The sequence below is a fragment of the Paroedura picta genome, chromosome 3 (assembly GCF_049243985.1).
Source record: "Paroedura picta isolate Pp20150507F chromosome 3, Ppicta_v3.0, whole genome shotgun sequence".
Lineage (NCBI taxonomy): Eukaryota > Metazoa > Chordata > Lepidosauria > Squamata > Gekkonidae > Paroedura > Paroedura picta.
The window spans coordinates 6,958,414-6,974,849 of NC_135371.1; the positions used below are offsets into that span (position 1 = coordinate 6,958,414).

General features: G+C 48.9%; 1 protein-coding gene across 4 annotated transcripts; it reads left to right on the forward strand.

Moving 5' to 3' along the window:
• The first annotated feature begins 618 nt into the window (after nucleotides 1-618).
• On the forward strand, nucleotides 619-16,394 carry LOC143834299 (E3 ubiquitin-protein ligase TRIM7-like). Of its 4 annotated transcripts, none has more exons than XM_077331011.1 (11): nucleotides 619-1,556; nucleotides 1,689-1,796; nucleotides 2,709-2,983; nucleotides 3,426-3,915; nucleotides 6,543-6,707; nucleotides 7,577-7,672; nucleotides 7,770-8,000; nucleotides 9,109-9,131; nucleotides 9,679-9,797; nucleotides 11,912-11,944; nucleotides 14,789-16,394. In XM_077331011.1, the coding sequence occupies exons 4-11, from the start codon at nucleotides 3,478-3,480 to the stop codon at nucleotides 15,256-15,258; spliced, it is 1,575 nt and encodes a 524-aa protein (XP_077187126.1). In that variant the 5' UTR covers nucleotides 619-1,556; nucleotides 1,689-1,796; nucleotides 2,709-2,983; nucleotides 3,426-3,477; the 3' UTR covers nucleotides 15,259-16,394. The 4 variants fall into 4 exon arrangements, with proteins under 4 accessions (XP_077187126.1, XP_077187123.1, XP_077187124.1 ...); XM_077331008.1 differs by having other exon boundaries at nucleotides 621-1,556; nucleotides 14,786-16,394; XM_077331009.1 differs by lacking the exon at nucleotides 1,689-1,796 and having other exon boundaries at nucleotides 621-1,556; nucleotides 14,786-16,394.
• The last annotated feature ends 42 nt before the right edge of the window (nucleotides 16,395-16,436 follow it).

A 16,436-nucleotide genomic window follows, 5' to 3' on the forward strand; every position in this document is an offset into this window, starting at 1 on the left:
GGAAAACAACTACCATAAAACATGCTTCAGTTGATCAAGAGGGAATAGGTCAGTCTAGTTTCCTTCCTTATAGGCTATTTACTGCATACAAGATGTTTTCCCTACAGGCCATGCCTTGAATAAATCCTTGTTGGTCTTAAAGGTGCTACTGGACTCTGATTTTATTGCAATACTTCAGACCAACGCGGCTACCCATTTGAAACCCTACAGGTCAGTTATCCTAATGCAACGGAAAACAGGCTTCAGTTTGTCAAGTGGGAACTGTATGTTGCAGATGCACCCCTTATCTGATTGGCTGTTGCTGAGAGAACAAACACTCACGACCTGATTGGACCTCATTGCCAGGAGAGCCAGTTTGGTGTAGTGGTTAGGAGTGTGGACTTCTAATCTGGCATGCCAGGTTCGATTCTGCACTCCCCCACATGCAACCAGCTGGCTGACCTTGGACTCGCCACGGCACTGATAAAACTGTTCTGACCGAGCAGGAATATCAAGGCTCTCTCAGCCTCACCTCCATCACAGGGTGTCTATTGTGGGGAGAGGAAAGGGGACTGTAAGCCGCTTTGAGCCTCCTTCGGGTAGAGAAAAGTAGCATATAAGAACCAACTCTTCTTCTTCTTCTTCTTCAACATTCACCCAATGAAAGCCAAGGGGGGACAGCTCTCCTCCTCCTTTCCGCCTCCTGTTTCAGCCATTTACAGTAGATTGGCCCTGAGGGAAAGGAGCTGGCCTCCGTGGTCAGCACCTCTGTGGTAAGTGGCCCTGCCTCACCTTGGATGGGAGGGGGGCCAAGCAGACCTGTGCCTCAGTGTGCAGCACCCTATGGGGCAGCGTATATTGTGTGCCGCCTTGCCCCATCTCCCCACTCTGAGGAGGAGAAGGAGGACGTGGGACGTGGAAGACAAAGAGCAATAGTCGAGGTGCAGGAGTGCAAGGCTGGCTGCACAAGGGTCTCAGAGTACTTTGCAGAAACCATGCAAAAACTGCATCAGCTGTGTCCGTGGGGCTTAAGAGACATGAGAGGCCAGGGTAACTAACCCAGCTTGACACTGAGGTTGCGTAGTGCCAGGTCAATTAACAACAAATCCTCAACCCTGCAGTCATGCAGGCCAGGTCTACCCCATGCCCTGCCGAATACATGGAGGAAGCCCACCGTAGGGTGGAGAGGCCATGAAATGCCAGCATTCAAGCTGTGACAATTCTATACAAAGACCATTTTGAAATGACTCAGCCTTTAGAGTCCATGCCTTGATGAATATATTTGTTAATGTATTACCTAAGCCAGGAAATGAGGCAATAAGGACTACCTGTTCAAAGGTGGTTGTGGATCAGCCGTGAAAGAGACTGAAACACCACTGCAGGCTTTCATTTTTGCACAAAGCCAAGAGGAACAGGAGCAAGAGGAGTGGGGGGGCTCCAGCTGCTGAGGGGATCACAAGTCTGCCTTCTCTGACCCTCCTGAGGGGAAGGAAGAGTGGGAAATTACACCTAAGGGGAAGGCTATATTGTGTGCCCCTCAGAGCCTGACCTTGATATCACCTTGAGACAACAAGCAGGTAAGGGGACAGAATGGCTGGGGAGCCCAGTGCATGGAGGACGGGGGGGGGGGGATTCAGACTGAGCCCACAGTCCTTGAGACCTCTACCAGCCCTAATACATTTACACCTCTCTTCTGGCCTTATATTTAGGTTACAGCTTGGGTCGTGAGCCTCCAGGTGGGGCTTGGGAAGCTACTGGAATTACACCTCAGCTTCAGACTACAGAGAACAGTTCCCTGGGAGAAAATGGAGGCTTAGGTTGGTGAGCTCGGTGGCACTGGGCCCCTGTTCTCCGCAAGCTCTACTCCCAGTTCTCCAGGAGTTTCCCAAGCTGGATATGGCAACCCTACCCGCCTCCCCTGCCGGTGCCCAGGGGACACCTGGCAACCCCAGTTAAAGTCACAACACACTTTATTGGTGTTTACGGTGTTTTCCGCCCTGATTTGGAGGGCCCAGGCTTGACTCAATCTTATTTATTTATTTATATTTAAACTTATATTTAAACTTATATATACTCAAAGATTTGTGGCATCTTCCAATGAAAAGTAAAACAACCCCTTCTCTGGGGCCTGATTGGAGTCTCTAAGGTTCCAGGAGGGAGGGGCTGGAGAGCCCTGCTCCGGAATCAGCCCCTTCCCTCTGTGGGTCGACAGTTTAACTGTCATTCTTCCTTCTCTCTGCCTCTCTCCTGTGGTGTTTTTTTGTTGTGAAGATTCAGCTTAAGGTTTCTTAATATAAATATGTGTGCTGTATATATATATATATATATATATATATATATATATATATATACAGAGAGAGAGATTTCCCCCACAGGTGTGCCAACACAGCCACCCAAGGCCTAGAGATAAGCTTGAGGCTCCTGGAGATTATTTGATATTTTATAGTGCCTCTTCCCCAGCAGTATAACAAAGCAGGTCCTGAAAAGGAGACTGCAAAGACATGACATCTGAAAGGAACAGGCTCCCCATTTGCTCTATTTTTGCTTTTGCCTCCTTGCCTGTACCCCCACAGAAGCTGTAGAGATGCATGATGGGAGAATTCCAGGTTCTTTAGGCTTTGACCAGGAGGGACTGTTTTTTCGGTTAGAGAAGGAGCCCCTTTCTTCATGTTTTATAAGTCAGTCAGAAAATGTAAAATCTCTTCTTTTCTGTTTTGAATGTCAAAAAGGATTTTCAACCAGGGTCCGTGGCCACTTCCATTATTCCCCATCCTGAGTGCGAGTTCCCTCACGGTTTCTGCACCTTGGAGAGGTGGAGCTTGCACACTCACTCCTGCCTTAAACCACATCATGTCTTCCTCAAGCCTGCCTATTAACATGGGTGTAGATGTCACTTCCAGGGGATGTGGCAGAGAAGCATGGCCAGCGGACATCACTTCTAGAGCTCCTTGAAGCCTGAAAAAGTATTTGGGGGGCTCCTCCATGGTCAAAAGGTTAAAAAAAGGTTGGTATAATTACTGCCCTGATACAATCCATATCTTTTTGTTGTAATAATTTTGGTGGTGCAAAAAATACAGCCTATTCTAAAATGCAAAAACTCTTTTTTCTCAGAATACAGACATCTAAAACTGAAGAAAGGTTGGTTTACGATACCTTTCTTAAGCCAAACTATACATATTGGCTGAATTGATCTGTGTTGAAGTGGTATGAGAGCTATCCAGCTCTTGAACTATAACTGTGTTCAGTACTCCTACCAATCCACTTCTCTCCACACCTCGACATCATCAGTCATTTGCTGACAGACAATTTTCTGCTTCTCAATAAGTCCCTAAAATATCCCAATGGAAAATAATATTCATTGACCTGTCCTTTTTTTAAAATGTTCATTTCCCACCTAAGATCCAACCTTTCTCCCGCTCATTCTCCCTCTGCTGTCCTTTTTATAGGCCTCACAAAGGTACCGTTTCTGCCTGCCAAGCCACATAAACAGCATCCAAGATGGCCACATCATCCTCACCCGTGTCACCCTCATCTTTAGAAAGCATGAAACAGGAAGCCTGCTGCCCCATCTGCTTGGAGTTCCTGAAGGAGCCGGTGACCCTGGACTGTGGGCACAATTTCTGTCGGGGCTGCATCACTGACTACTGTGACACATGGGAGGGACTTGGAGACTTGGAGTGTCCTGTCTGCAAAGCGGAGATGCAGAGAGGGAATTTCCGCTCCAACTGGCAGCTGGCAGCCTTAGTAGAAATAATAAAACAAAATCTATCGCCTGCATCACAACCAAGAGAACAAGATCTGTGTTCAAGACACGAACATGAACTCAGTTTCTTCTGCAAGGAGGATGAAAAGCTCCTGTGTCAAATTTGTAAGGAATCCCCAGAACACAGAGGTCACTCTTTTCTGAACCTGGAAGAAGTGGTTCATCTGTATAAGGTAGGCAGTAAGGGCCGACCGAAATTATACATCGGGCATGAGGTGGGACTTGGGTGCCTGACCAGCTCAAAAGGAATTAACACACAGTCAACAGATTTTTTAAGATTGCCAGATCCCACATTTAAGTCTCAAGCCCACAACAGGAGGATGGCAACCCTAAAAAGGCACAATGGTAATTAGTAGGCCTACATTTCCCCCCACCCCCCATTTTCCCTTTTTAAACCAACAACATGTGTACTTCCTTGGAATATTAATCAGCACCCACTCCAAAACAGGAGAAAATTAAATGTTCATTCTTTATTTTTATAAAAAGGTTATCTAGGACAGTGGTCCCCAACCTTGTTTATCACCGGGGACCAATCAATGCTTGACAATTTTACTGAGGCCGGGGAGGGGGTAGTCGAGGGATGTCGCCGCTGCCTGAGCCCCTGCTCCACTTGCTTTCTCGCCGGCACCCCTGATTTCCCATCGCCCGCTGAGGAGCACTGCCAGCAGCAGCTGCGCAGTGCCACGCCGAGGGGGAGCCCCAGCCATGGCAGCCGCCGGAGAACACCGAAGGTGAGTTGGCGGCAGAAAGGAAATTCTGGCATCTAAAGCAGACAGAGAACTGGAATGCCAAAACATGCTTGTAAGTGTCACAATTCCTGAGTAGTGAAGAACTGAGGCCAACACTTGAGAAAACACAATACCAAATGCAGGAAAAGTCCAGAGCCCCAGCAGGGCAGCTCTGATGATCAGAATGGGGCTAGAATTACTTCCATGTCGCATCCAAACTGGAGTCTTGTTTTTGTTTTAGTGATCCATATGGCGTTGCTGAAGAATAATAAAACTGGAGGCAAAGAGTTAGCCCTCAAATTCTGTTCTGTCATATGAAATGCATTTCACATGAGGAGCAAAAGCCATCTATCAGCCAGCTCAATTTATCCTCAGGAATCTTTTCTTTCCCTTATATATTCTTTCCCACCTGCATTCCCTTGCCCCGTCCTCATTGTCTGAGGGGGGGGGTGTTATAGCCTATGTGCCCACCTCAGCAGGGGTCAATGCCTACATGAAATATCAAAGAGACAAAAAAAATTATTATGAGAATAATGCAAAGGTACATTTCACACCTGCCTGGCTGCAGTTTATCAAAGTAGCTTCTTGTACAGTCTTTTCCTGTATAAAGTTCTGCTCTTAGCTTATTGACAATCAAATTCACAGTTTTAAACTACTTTGGCGAAATGTGCAGGTTAAACCATTGACCCATTTCACAGAAACATCTATCTCAAACCTATAAACTCACTAGGAGCCAAGCCCATTGCATTCAGGAATACAACAGGCACTAGATTGGGGGGGGGTGGCGGAAGAACTCTGCGGATGGCCTCTCTCTCCCCCCAGGACCTGGACATGGTGCAGGGCACTCACCTGCAGGGGCAGCTCTCAAGCAGCAAGGACCTGCAGCCTGGAGGGAAGTGGAAGGAGGAGGGGGTGGCCAGGGGTGGGGAACAGAAGGTGATTGGCTGGCCACTGGACACAAAGTGAAGCTGGTTGAAGGAGGAGGGACTCCGGGGCGGGACAGCCGCTCTGAGTGGGTGTTAAATGCTGAGTGGCACTTAAGCCATGAGACATGCTCCTCCTCCAAGGCCTTACCAGAAATATTAAGTGAGATAGATAGATAGATAGATAGATAGATAGATAGATAGATAGATAGATAGATAGATAGATAGATAGATAGATAGATAGATAGATAGATAGATAGATAGATAGATAGATAGATGTTTCTAGGAGGAGGCCTTGGAGGAGGAGCATGTCTCATGGCTTCTAAGAAACATCTATGTGTGCACCCCTACTTGGGGTTTTAGCAGTTTCTGCCTTAGAGTGTGCTGAGAGGCTGTCTATTTGTTGAAAGGGGACACAAACCATGGCCTCGTTTGCAACAGAGTGTGGAGGCCCTCCTAATTGTGGTAAACAGAAGGTGGAAAAGAATATTGCTGCGGCTTCATCCTTCCTAGGGCTTTTGGGTGCAGCTAAAAGTTTTCCATTCTCAATGTGCTTAAGAGTCTCGAAAAATCTGTGTGCAGTTTTGAACAAGCAAGCATTTTACCTTTTTCTTCTTAAGAGGCTTCATTATAAATTCATGAGCAAAGTGAATTTTGTAGTTACATCACACTGATCTCCAGCTGAGGGAAGACATTATGGGATGTGTGTGTTTGTGCGTGAGAGAGAGAGAGAGAGAGAGAGAGAGAGAGAGAGAGAGAGAGAGAGAGATGAAAAACAAAGCAGCCTTCCAGGTGATTCACCTTCCCTTCCTAACAGGGAAAATGGCCAGGGGGTAAAATACGGGGGAGGGAATAAAAAAAAACAAGAAACTCCCAGATGCTCCAGTCTCCAAAAGTGGAATCTCAAATAACAGTAAGATTGCAAGCCCCCCTCTTCTCTTGGACCCCGATGGCTTCTCTCTCCCTTTCCTCTTCAGAACTTATTCCCCAGGACCCCTCCTACAGCTCCCTCCCACAGGTCAAATACCTCCTGCCCCCAACAAACACCTAGGGTTACACCTGACAGCATCCAGTATATATATATATTACAGTTTTAGATCACAAAGGAGGAGGAGTGAAACAAATCCTGTTTCCTGTTTTGGGCACCAGGCAGTCCTGTCAATCAGAAAAGGCCAAGTTTGCCAGAAGCACCAGGAGCCGCTGAAGCTTTTCTGCAAGGACGATGAAGCCCTCATCTGTGTGGTCTGCGACCGATCCAAGGAGCACCAAGATCACAAAATGCTTCCTCTCGAGGAGGCCTCCCAAGAGTACACGGTAGGAAATCTACATGGTGGAAGAGCCCTGGATCCTTCCCTTCTCTCTGGTCTCTTGGCAGGGAAACGTCCTCCAGTTTCAGCCTTTGGGGGAAAACTGAGTATTGGTCCCCTTGAAATTGCTTTCAGTCTCCTTGCCAAGGCCAGTATGGGGTGATTTGGGGAGATGGACTCACTTCATGCCTAAACGTTCCTGTGCCAGCAGACTTCTGTATCTCAGTTTCCGGATCCACCAGGGTTAAAACTCCCCCCGTGCTTACACAGAGAGCCTTTTTCTGATTTCAGTTGTTGTCCTTGAGTTTACGAGGACATTGTGGTCTTTCTGCTCAACTTCTTGATTTTCCTTGGGTCTGATGTAATTTTTTTCTCAAACCTGTTTTGGATCACTCTTTCCAGATGGTATCAAAAGAGGTGTTTTTGGGAAAGTGTGGAAATGAAAGTATCGAATTCCAGAACCACCCTTCACCTATCAGCTTTTTGCAGTTTCATTTGAAAGCTGTCATTACTGGGCACATTGGTGGAATGTTAACACAATATAGGGATCCAGTGGCTGCAAATAGCAGTTTTTGATGCAAAGAATCCACCTTGTGGCAGGGGAGTGTAATGTTTGGCACCGAGTAAATCTCCCTGTTGAAGCAGCATCTGCACTGGGAACATCCTTACAATTGTCAGGGGTCTCAGAAGAGAATGGGGCCCATTCCCAAGAGGAAGCGAACTGTGTTCAGCATTTGGCAAATGTGGTTAACTATCCCGTTCCCAACATCTGCAAGTTATATCCTGTTGGACCCCTTGTGATAGTTTTACTTTTCATCTGTTTTATAGTAGCCTTTTATAAAGAGCCCAATCTCCATTTTGGGTCTCTCCCCCCAGGACCAGTTATGCAACCGCCTGGAGATTCTGGAGAAGGAGACAAGAAAAATTCTGACATATAAAGGAAAGTTCGAGAAGGAAAGCCGAGAAGTGCTTGTAAGTGTACCTTTGGCCCTTCTGGTGAAGTCCCTCTTCCTTTCAGAGATCAGCTGTGTTCCTGACCTCAGCCTGCCTTTCTTCTTTCCCATCTCAGGAGCAAACCACAGCAGCGAAGCAAGACACAGCAGCCAAATTCAGGCAACTGCACCTGTTTCTGGAGGAACAAGAGAAACATCTTGTGGCCCAGGTGGAAGAGATGGAGAAGGAGATAGCCAAGGAAAGAGACCAGCACCTGGCCGAACTCTCCGAAGCCCTCTCTGCTCTGGAAAGCCTCATCCAGGAGGTGGAAGAGAAGTGCCAGCAGTCGCCCAGTGAAATCCTGCAGGTGAGGGGGTGGCATGAACAGGCAGCGTCCCCTGGGGGAGAAGGCTGCCTGCAACCCCTTCCTGTGCCTCCATTACTGGGGCTGGAAGCCACTGGGCCCCATTAATGTTGGTCCCCTGGCCTTGTTTCCTTTCTGGTAGGCAATATAGGGGCTCCCCTTCCCCTTGAACCAGGCACAATTCAAAGGGAGTCATAACATGGATATAACAGTCCAGGCTTCAAGGGAACCAAACTGGGAGGGGAACAAGGGATAGGACGTGAGGAATGTATGGGGAGGTTAGTATGCATAAAATACAACAGCAGGAAATCAACTTTGGGGTATCAAATGAAGGCATCTGGGTTACATCAGGGCATATAGGTCAGGCGAAGAAGAAGAAAGAAGAAGAAGAAGAAGGGTTGGTTCTTATATGCCACTTTTCTCTACCCAAAGGAGGCTCAAAGCGGCTTACGGTTGCCTTCCCTTTCCTTTCCTCACAATAGACACCCTGCTCGGTCAGAACAGCTTTATCAGTGCCATGGCAAGCCCAAGGACACCCAGCTGGCTGCATGTGGGGGAGTGCAGAATCGAACCTGGCTCGCCAGATTAGAAGTCTGGGGGGGTTCTGACATTGAGAAAGCTTGGCCTAGACTCTGAAGAAAGCCTGGGGAGCCCACTGGTTGAGAATGGGGAAATGGCTATTAATATAACAGTTAGAGAGCTGCAGGAAAAGGTGGGAGACAGAGGAATCCCTGAGGCATTTGAGCATTTGTGTGAGACCAACGGGAGGAAAACCTGATTCACATGGATATCTTTGACACAACCAGAAATGAGGGCTGGATGCAAGATTTTCAAAAGGAGGGTGAGGGTGGGACTATATTGTACACCACTGAGTCATCAACTCTGTTGTCGTGAGTCCTCTGAGAAGGCTTCACTTTGCCTGCTGATCTTGTTCCCTCATGAAGAAGTTCTCCCCCTTCCTGAAGGAACAACTCCTGTCCTTGAGCGGGACACACAAAAAAAAGAGCCAGAATGACCCTCTCTCTCTCCAGGGTCTGAGGGGTCTTCCCAGGGTGACCTGTGGCAGAGGTTGAATTTCCACTTCTCTCTTTTTCTCTGTTTCCCCTTTCAGGATGTCCAAAACACCTTGCAGAGGTGAGTGGATCTCTCCCTCCTTGTTCCCCTGAAGCTGGGATGGATCTGAGGAGCAGGTGGAGAAAGTGGACCTTCAGGCTCAGGCAATCTGTGGAGGAACACAGACCCATGTACAGAAACATGCTCCAAAGCATCATGTGGCCCTTTCTTGTGTGTCTGCCCCATCCTGCCTTTCCTCTAAGGAGTTCAGGGGAGCTGACTTGATCCTCCCTTCCTCATGACAGCTCTGCTAGAGAAGTGAGGGGGCAAAAGAAAGGAAACCCCCAGGACCACCCAGCCAGCTGGAGGGCTGAGCACTAAAGCAGGGCCCCTGTGGTTCTCATGCACCTGTCTTCCCTCTACAAGCCCAGTAGATTTCTACTCCTTTCCCTGGACAGATGTTAGCAGGGGATGTAAAAGGGAAGTTTGAAGTGGACGCCCCCATCCTGTTCCTCTTGAGGTCTGATTTGGCCTCCACATGTCTTTGGTCCTTTTGCCTAGTCCTGTCCCCATTTCTTTGCTCCCCTGGTCAGGATAGATGGAGATCCAGCACCTTATTTCCCTCCAGGTATGAACAATATGAGAGGTTTACATATCCTGTGACTTCTCCTCTTGCACTGAAGTGGAGGATCTGGGACTTCTGTGACATCAACCACTTGCTGGAGGGAGCCCTGAAGCAACTGAAAGGTAATGTAGAAGAGTTGCTAGGGATTGAGACAGGTCATTAGGTGAGGCCAGGTGTGAAAATAGAACCACGTAGGTCACCTGTAACACTGGCAGGGCCAGGCGATCTGGGAATTGAGATGCCCACTTCAGAAGGTTGTTTTAGCTCACCATGGAACAATTCCTGATCCAACTTCCTTCTCTGGCTTTAGCACCCTGTTGCATTCTCTGCATTTTCTCACAATGTTTACATTGTTCATTTCTGTGCCCAGGTGTGGTTGAAGTGAGATGTCAGGGCACAACAGGCCTCTAAAATGAAGGAGAGGCCAGAACGTCCCTACTCAATACAGACTCCCTCCTGAGTCCTTGAAGGAAGACTCCCCCCCCCCCTGAAAAAAAGTGACTGTCTGTACTGAGTGTTTCATGAGCTTGAAGGTGTCCCAGCTGGGCCCACAGGATGGCCTCCAGGGGATTGGCAGGGCTCCCTTCAGCAGAGGGACCTCTTCCAAGTCCACTGCAGTCTGGTGGCTTTTAAGGGTTTCCCTCTGCTTAGAATGGCCCGAGGAACAAACCTGGCCAATTTCTCTTTGATGCCGTGAACATCTTGAAGAATGTCTGGAGAAAAATACAGCAAGCAATTTACTTCTGGGAGGAACGGCTCTGGAGTATTGACCTCGGGAGTATTGACCTCGGGCCGTGTAGACATGATATGAAAATAAATAAATTCTTGTATTGCATTTGAATTAAGGAGGGCCAAGTCTTTTGGACCAAAATGGGTTTAAACTTCAAGTACAACGATATAGGCTAGTTATCAGGAAAAAAAATTTCACAGTCAGAGTAGTTCAGCAGTGGGATAGGCTGCCTAAGGAGGTGGTGAGCTCCCCCTCACTGGCAGTCTTCAAGCAAAGGTTGGATACACACTTTTCTTGGATGCTATAGGATGCTTAGGGCTGATCCTGCGTTGAGCAGGGGGTTGGACTAGATGGCCTGTATGGCCCCTTCCAACTCTGTGATTCTATGATTCTATGAAATTCGGAATGAGAGATGTAGAAATGGCCTCCCTCCTTCCCTTTTCTAATCTGTAAAAGGACAGCGCAGGTGGATCCCCCCTCCTGTTGTTTTAGATGCCAACCCCCTGCCAGGGAGTCTGTGGCTGCTTCTGCTGGCAGCAGTTTTCCATGATGCCTTCATTACTTTGTGAAGACAGAGAGGCCTTGGCAGTGGCCAGAGAGCGTCTACCTAGTCAGCAGTTTTCCTCAGTTTCTTTTACTCAACCCTCTGGGATTACACTTTTGCGACATATTCCCACAGGTTCCTCCCCACACACGCAGAGCATTTCCTCCTAATTGTTAATGGACTACTAATCAATATAAGTGGTTTCACAATCTATTATTATCTTTTTAAAGGGACATTCCTAGCCTTTTTCATTGCATAGGTATAAGTTGAAATATGCAGCCACCTGAATCTGTGGGACCACACAAAGGCCATACTCCTCACCCTAGGGCTTGCAGTGGGTGGGTGCTGAACCCCTTATCCCACCCCCAGGATCTTGGGCGGACAGGTAGGCACAGAGGCCGCAATGGGCACTCGGGGCAACCCAGCAGCCCAAGCCTCCCTATCTTTCCCAGCCATGCCACTCTCTGGCCTGGCTTACAGTTGTGATGGGAGCTATCAGAGGCAGCCAGCTCTTCTTCTGGGAGGGAGGGAGGAGGAGGCTGGGGGTGGGGCAGATCCCCCATTGTCCCTCTGTTGACAAGTGGCAACTCCCTATTGGGAGCCTTCACCATGGTGGACCAATCAGGTGGTGGATATATCGTTGCCATACAAACATGCCTTTATCATGGGGACTGATTAAAGGGCTCTAGCGCTTTTCATTGCAGAGAAATAAGGTCTTGGTTCAAAGCTTCCCCCTTATATCTCCACAAGGAGAAAGTCTGCAGATTTACTTTTTTAAATAGATGAAAGCTGATAAGAATTCAGTGGAACTAATAGCACTAACGTAGCAGTAAAGTAGCTTCTCCTTGGTCCTTCAGATAAAATGAAAAAACAAATATGTTGTTAATGGATATTATTGCTGAAAGATTTGTGGTTTATGCAAGAGCCGTTCTGCTTAATTTCTGTTCCGTTTGCTTCCTCAGACACTCTCGATTCTGAACTTCCCCTGCAGAAAGGTAAATTGAATATTATTATTTATTAGATTTAGTGCACTAATCCATTATATCTGATCTAAAAAGCTTCACCTCACTATCTGTCTTCTTCTGCTTGGAGTCTCTGCAGGGAGACTCCTGTTTCGTCCACCAAAATCTTACCCAGCCAGTTCCTCAAGGCTTTCTTCTCATGAGACTTGTAAGGGCTTCCCAGAATAACAGAGAAGGGGAGCTCTGAGGGGATGACCTTCCTCTTTTCATCTCAGAAGACCAGAAGAAGAGCCTTCTGGATCAGACCAGTGGCCCATCTAGCCCACCATCCTCTCTCACACAGTGGCCAACCAGTTTTCTAGAGGTCTAACAACAGGGGATAGAGGCTGAGGCCTTCCTCAGATGTTGCGTCCTTTCAAGGTTCTCTTTGGTCACTTCAACTAGCTGCCACTGATTTATCCATGGACTTGTCCAATCACTTTTTGAAGCCTGCGACCATCAGGACCTTGTCTAACATAGAATTCAACCTTGTAATCTCTTGTTGAATGAAGAATTATTTCCATCTCGCCTATCAATTCTAGCGATATCTTGACACATCCAACTCTTTCCAGATGTCATAGATATCTGGTTCGTACACAAGAGGTTCAAGGGAATGTAAATCCCAATGTCCTTCCATCCCCCGAGATCCCTACTCTGTGAAGCACAGAAATTATTATGGGGGCTATTTTGGTTATGCTTTCTGTGGCATTGTGCCCCATGGACCTCCGTCCGAGGAGGAGGGCCAGTGAAGAGAGGAGCTGGGTGCCATGACATTGAGCACCACCTTACCCCGTCCCTTCCCTGCATGGAGGAAGAGAACCGGGGAAGAGAGGAGCTGGGTGCCATATTGTTTCGCACCTGCTGCTGTGCGTCGCCTTGTCCTCCCCCCCCTCCAAGGAGGAACAGGAGGGCCTGGGAAGAGTGGATCTGGGTGCTATGGCATTGTGCACCCACTGCTGCCCGCCGCCTTGCCCCATCCCTCCCCTCTGAAGAGGGCAGGGGGGAGCAGGGGAGCTGAGTGTCCTGGAACTCCAGCACTCTCCCTGCCGGCCCTGAATTTAAAAGCAGGTATGTGGTGTTGGTCTGTGTGTGTGTGTGTGTGTGTGTGTGTGTGTGTGAGAGAGAGAGACGGAGATAAAGAGGGCAGGAACCCCCTGGAGTTGGCTGCCTTGGGGCACCTGCATCTTCCCCGTCAGCACCAAACTTTAAAAGTGGGTGTTGAGAAGGCAGCCAACTGTGCAGCCAGGGAGGCTGCTGCCTCAGTGCTCTGCTGCCCTTTTTAACCCCCTGAACTTTGAAAGGGGAGGCATGCACTTGGAGACACCCATCCTGTCCTTCTTCACTCCACCTCTCAAGGTCCTCTCCACCATCTTCTTGAAAATAGCCCCCTTTTTCTCTCCCCCCTCCTCTTCCCTCCCCCCTGAAGTATAAAGTCTTCCCCTTTTGTGCTGGGGATCCATTAACACTCCCACAGTGACCTTCTCCTGAGGATTCCACCTTTGTAGCTCTGGGGGGGGGGCAGAAAGCCACAGAGAAGAGGTAAATCAGAAGGAATGGTGTTTTGGAGGTGGGAATGCAGAGTGAGGGACGATGGGCGCCCCAGAGATACTGGCTTTCCATGGGGAGGGGGAGGGGGCGATGAGGTGACTGGATGGTGGTGGAGGAGGAAGGAAGGTAGATCAGTGGTGACCTGTGTAGACGGGGGCGGGTAGGAGGGCCAGTAGCCCACCAAAGTGGCTATTTTTTCCAGGAGAACTGAGCTCTGGTCTGGAGAGGAGCTGCCATTTGAAGGGATTCCCAGGTCCCCCCTGGAGGCTGGCATCCCTGAAGGTCCATGGGGCACAATGCCACAGAATCCCCCCTCCCAAGCAGCCCTTTCATTCAGGGGGACTGATCCCTCTTGCCTGGAGTTGAGCTGCATCCCCCCTCCAAAACAACCATTTTCCCCTGGGGAGCTGACCGCTATTGTTTGCAATTGAACTCCAATTCTAGGAGATCTCCAGGCTGCACCTGGAGTTTGGCAATTCTTGGATTAGGAGTCTTCCTAGAGGTTTGATTGTGGGGCCTCAAGAACCCAGGAGTTTGTCCCAGCAATCCTGTGGTACCTGGTAAGGCTTCCTTCCTTCCTTCCTTCCTTCCTTCCTTCCTTCCTTCCTTCCTTCCTTCCTTCCTTCCTTCCTTCCTTCCTTCCTTCCTTCCTTCCTTTCTCTCCCTCTCTCTCTCCCTCTCCTGCCCAGGCACCAAATTGCCTCTGAGCCTTCCTGCCACCAGGTAATCAAGGGGAAGGTGGTTGGCAGTGCTCCTCGCCTATAAAGGTGATGTGGTGAAGGGGTAGAGAGGGGAGCTGGCTTGCACCCCATTCCAACCCATTCTGGACCTCCGTTTTGGCCCTGGTCACAACACTGGGTTTGGGGTCTCTGCTGCTTTCCCCCTCGTCCTCCTGACTGGTGCCTGGAGATCCGTTGTTATTCCTGAAGACTTCCAGGCCCCCACCTGGAGGTTGGTGACTCGGCTGGCTGCACATGGAGAGGAAGGGGGGAATCAAACGCAGCTATTGAGATTAGAGTTTGCTACTCTTTAATCACTTCACCACTCTGGCTCTCAAGGTCAAACCGGGAAGTGGGGGGGGGGTCAGCACCCAGGAAAGGCACCGTGCAGGCCTGCGTCATAGCACCCGTTATATTCCTGAATTTGCTTCCACTGGGGAAATATCTGAACAACCCCCCAGGTCAGGGGGACCCACAGGAAAGGGGCTCAAGAGAGACACTCGCAAGAGGATCAGGTCCGCGTTCTTCTCTCAGCTGAACCTTCTTCTCTCTTCTCTTCTCCCCCCAGCAGCAAATGTGACCCTGGATCCGGACACAGCCCACCCCATCCTCATCCTGTCTGAGGATCTGAAAAGTGTTGCAGCTGGGGAAAAAATTCAGGCTCTGCCCGTGAATCCTGAGAGATTTGACCATTTTCCTGTTGTCCTGGGCCGTGAGGGATTCACAGCTGGCCGCCATTTCTGGGAAGTCCTTGTGGGAAATGAGGAAGACTGGATTGTGGGGGTGGCCAGGAAGTCTGTGAGGAGGAAGGTAAACATCCCTTTTTGGCCTGAGGAAGGGATCTGGTTTCTGGGGAAGTGGAACGGCAGCCATGGGCTGCAGAGGGTCCGCGTGTGTCTGAACTACGCTGGGGGTCGAGTGGCCTTTTTCGACGCTGACACAGGAGACCTTCTCTACGAGTACTCTGGGGCCTCCTTCTCTGGGGAAACACTCCTGCCCTTCTTTTTTGTGAATTTCAATGGCCATCTCACAATCTCTTAAGACCATTTCTTCACACCGTGACATTCAATAAGAAATTATTATTTCTTAGCCCCCAATAATGGCAGAAAGTGAAGAGGAACTAAAGAGCCTGTTGATGCGGGTGAAGGAGGAGAGTGCAAAAGTTGGCTTGAAACTCAACATCAAGAAAACAAAGATCATGGCATCCGGCCCTCTCAATTCCTGGCAAATAGATGGGGAAGAAATGGAGATAGTGACAGATTTTATTTTCCTGGGCTCTAAGATCAGTGCAGATGGGAACTGCAGCAAAGAAATTAAAAGACACTTGTTCCTGGGGAGGAAAGCTATGGCAAATCTAGACAGCATCCTTAAAAGCAGAGACATCACCCTGCCAACAAAAGTGCGTTTAGTCAAGGCTATGGTATTCCCAGTTGCAATGTATGGCTGCGAACGTTGGACCATAAGGAAGGCCGAGCGTCAAAGAATTGAGGCTTTTGAACTCTGGTGCTGGAGAAGACTCTTGCGAGTCCCTTGGACTGCAAGGCGAACGAACCGGTCAGTCCTAGAGATCAGCCCTGACTGCTCCTTAGAAGGCCAGATCCTGAAGATGAAACTCAAATACTTTGGCCACCTCATGAGAAGCAAGGACTCCCTGGAGAAGAGCCTAATGCTGGGAGCGATCGAGGGCAAAAGAAGAAGGGGACGACAGAGAATGAGGTGGCTGGATGGAGTCCCTGAAGCAGCCGGTGCAAACTTAAATGGACTCCGGGGAATGGTAGAGGACAGGAAGGCCTGGAGGATCATTGTCCATGGGGTCGCGATGGGTCGGACACGACTTAGCACCTAACAACAACAACAAGCCCCCAACTTTTGTTTTGTGACTGGTCCCGTAAAGGCCTCTCCAGCCTCCTCGGCTTACTGCAGTTAAAAGGAATCATTTCCCCCTCATTTTCCCAACATTCCCCTTTTCTTCCCTTCTCACAGAAACACTCAACACCTTTCCCATAGTGAAGAACTGCAGGCTCCTTATAAAGGAGAGCTCTGAACAGACACACAGCCCCTTCCCCAGGGGGGTCTCCTGCAGCCTCCGTTCCTCTCAAGCAGGGGAGGAAGACGAAAAACAAAAACAAAAAACATTATCAATTTAAAATACTCCCAATAAAACAATCTTTATCCATTGTTGTTCCTTTATATATTTATGAAACAGCCTAGGGGTGGGA

Coding starts and splice junctions, on each gene's coding strand:
- LOC143834299 (XM_077331008.1), top strand. CDS start 3,478: ATGGCCACATCATCCTCACCCGTGTCACCCTCATCTTTAGAAAGCATG. Junction 3,916..6,542: donor AAGTGGTTCATCTGTATAAG/GTAGGCAGTAAG, acceptor TTTGGGCACCAG/GCAGTCCTGTCAATCAGAAA. Junction 7,673..7,769: donor AGGAAAGCCGAGAAGTGCTT/GTAAGTGTACCT, acceptor TTCCCATCTCAG/GAGCAAACCACAGCAGCGAA.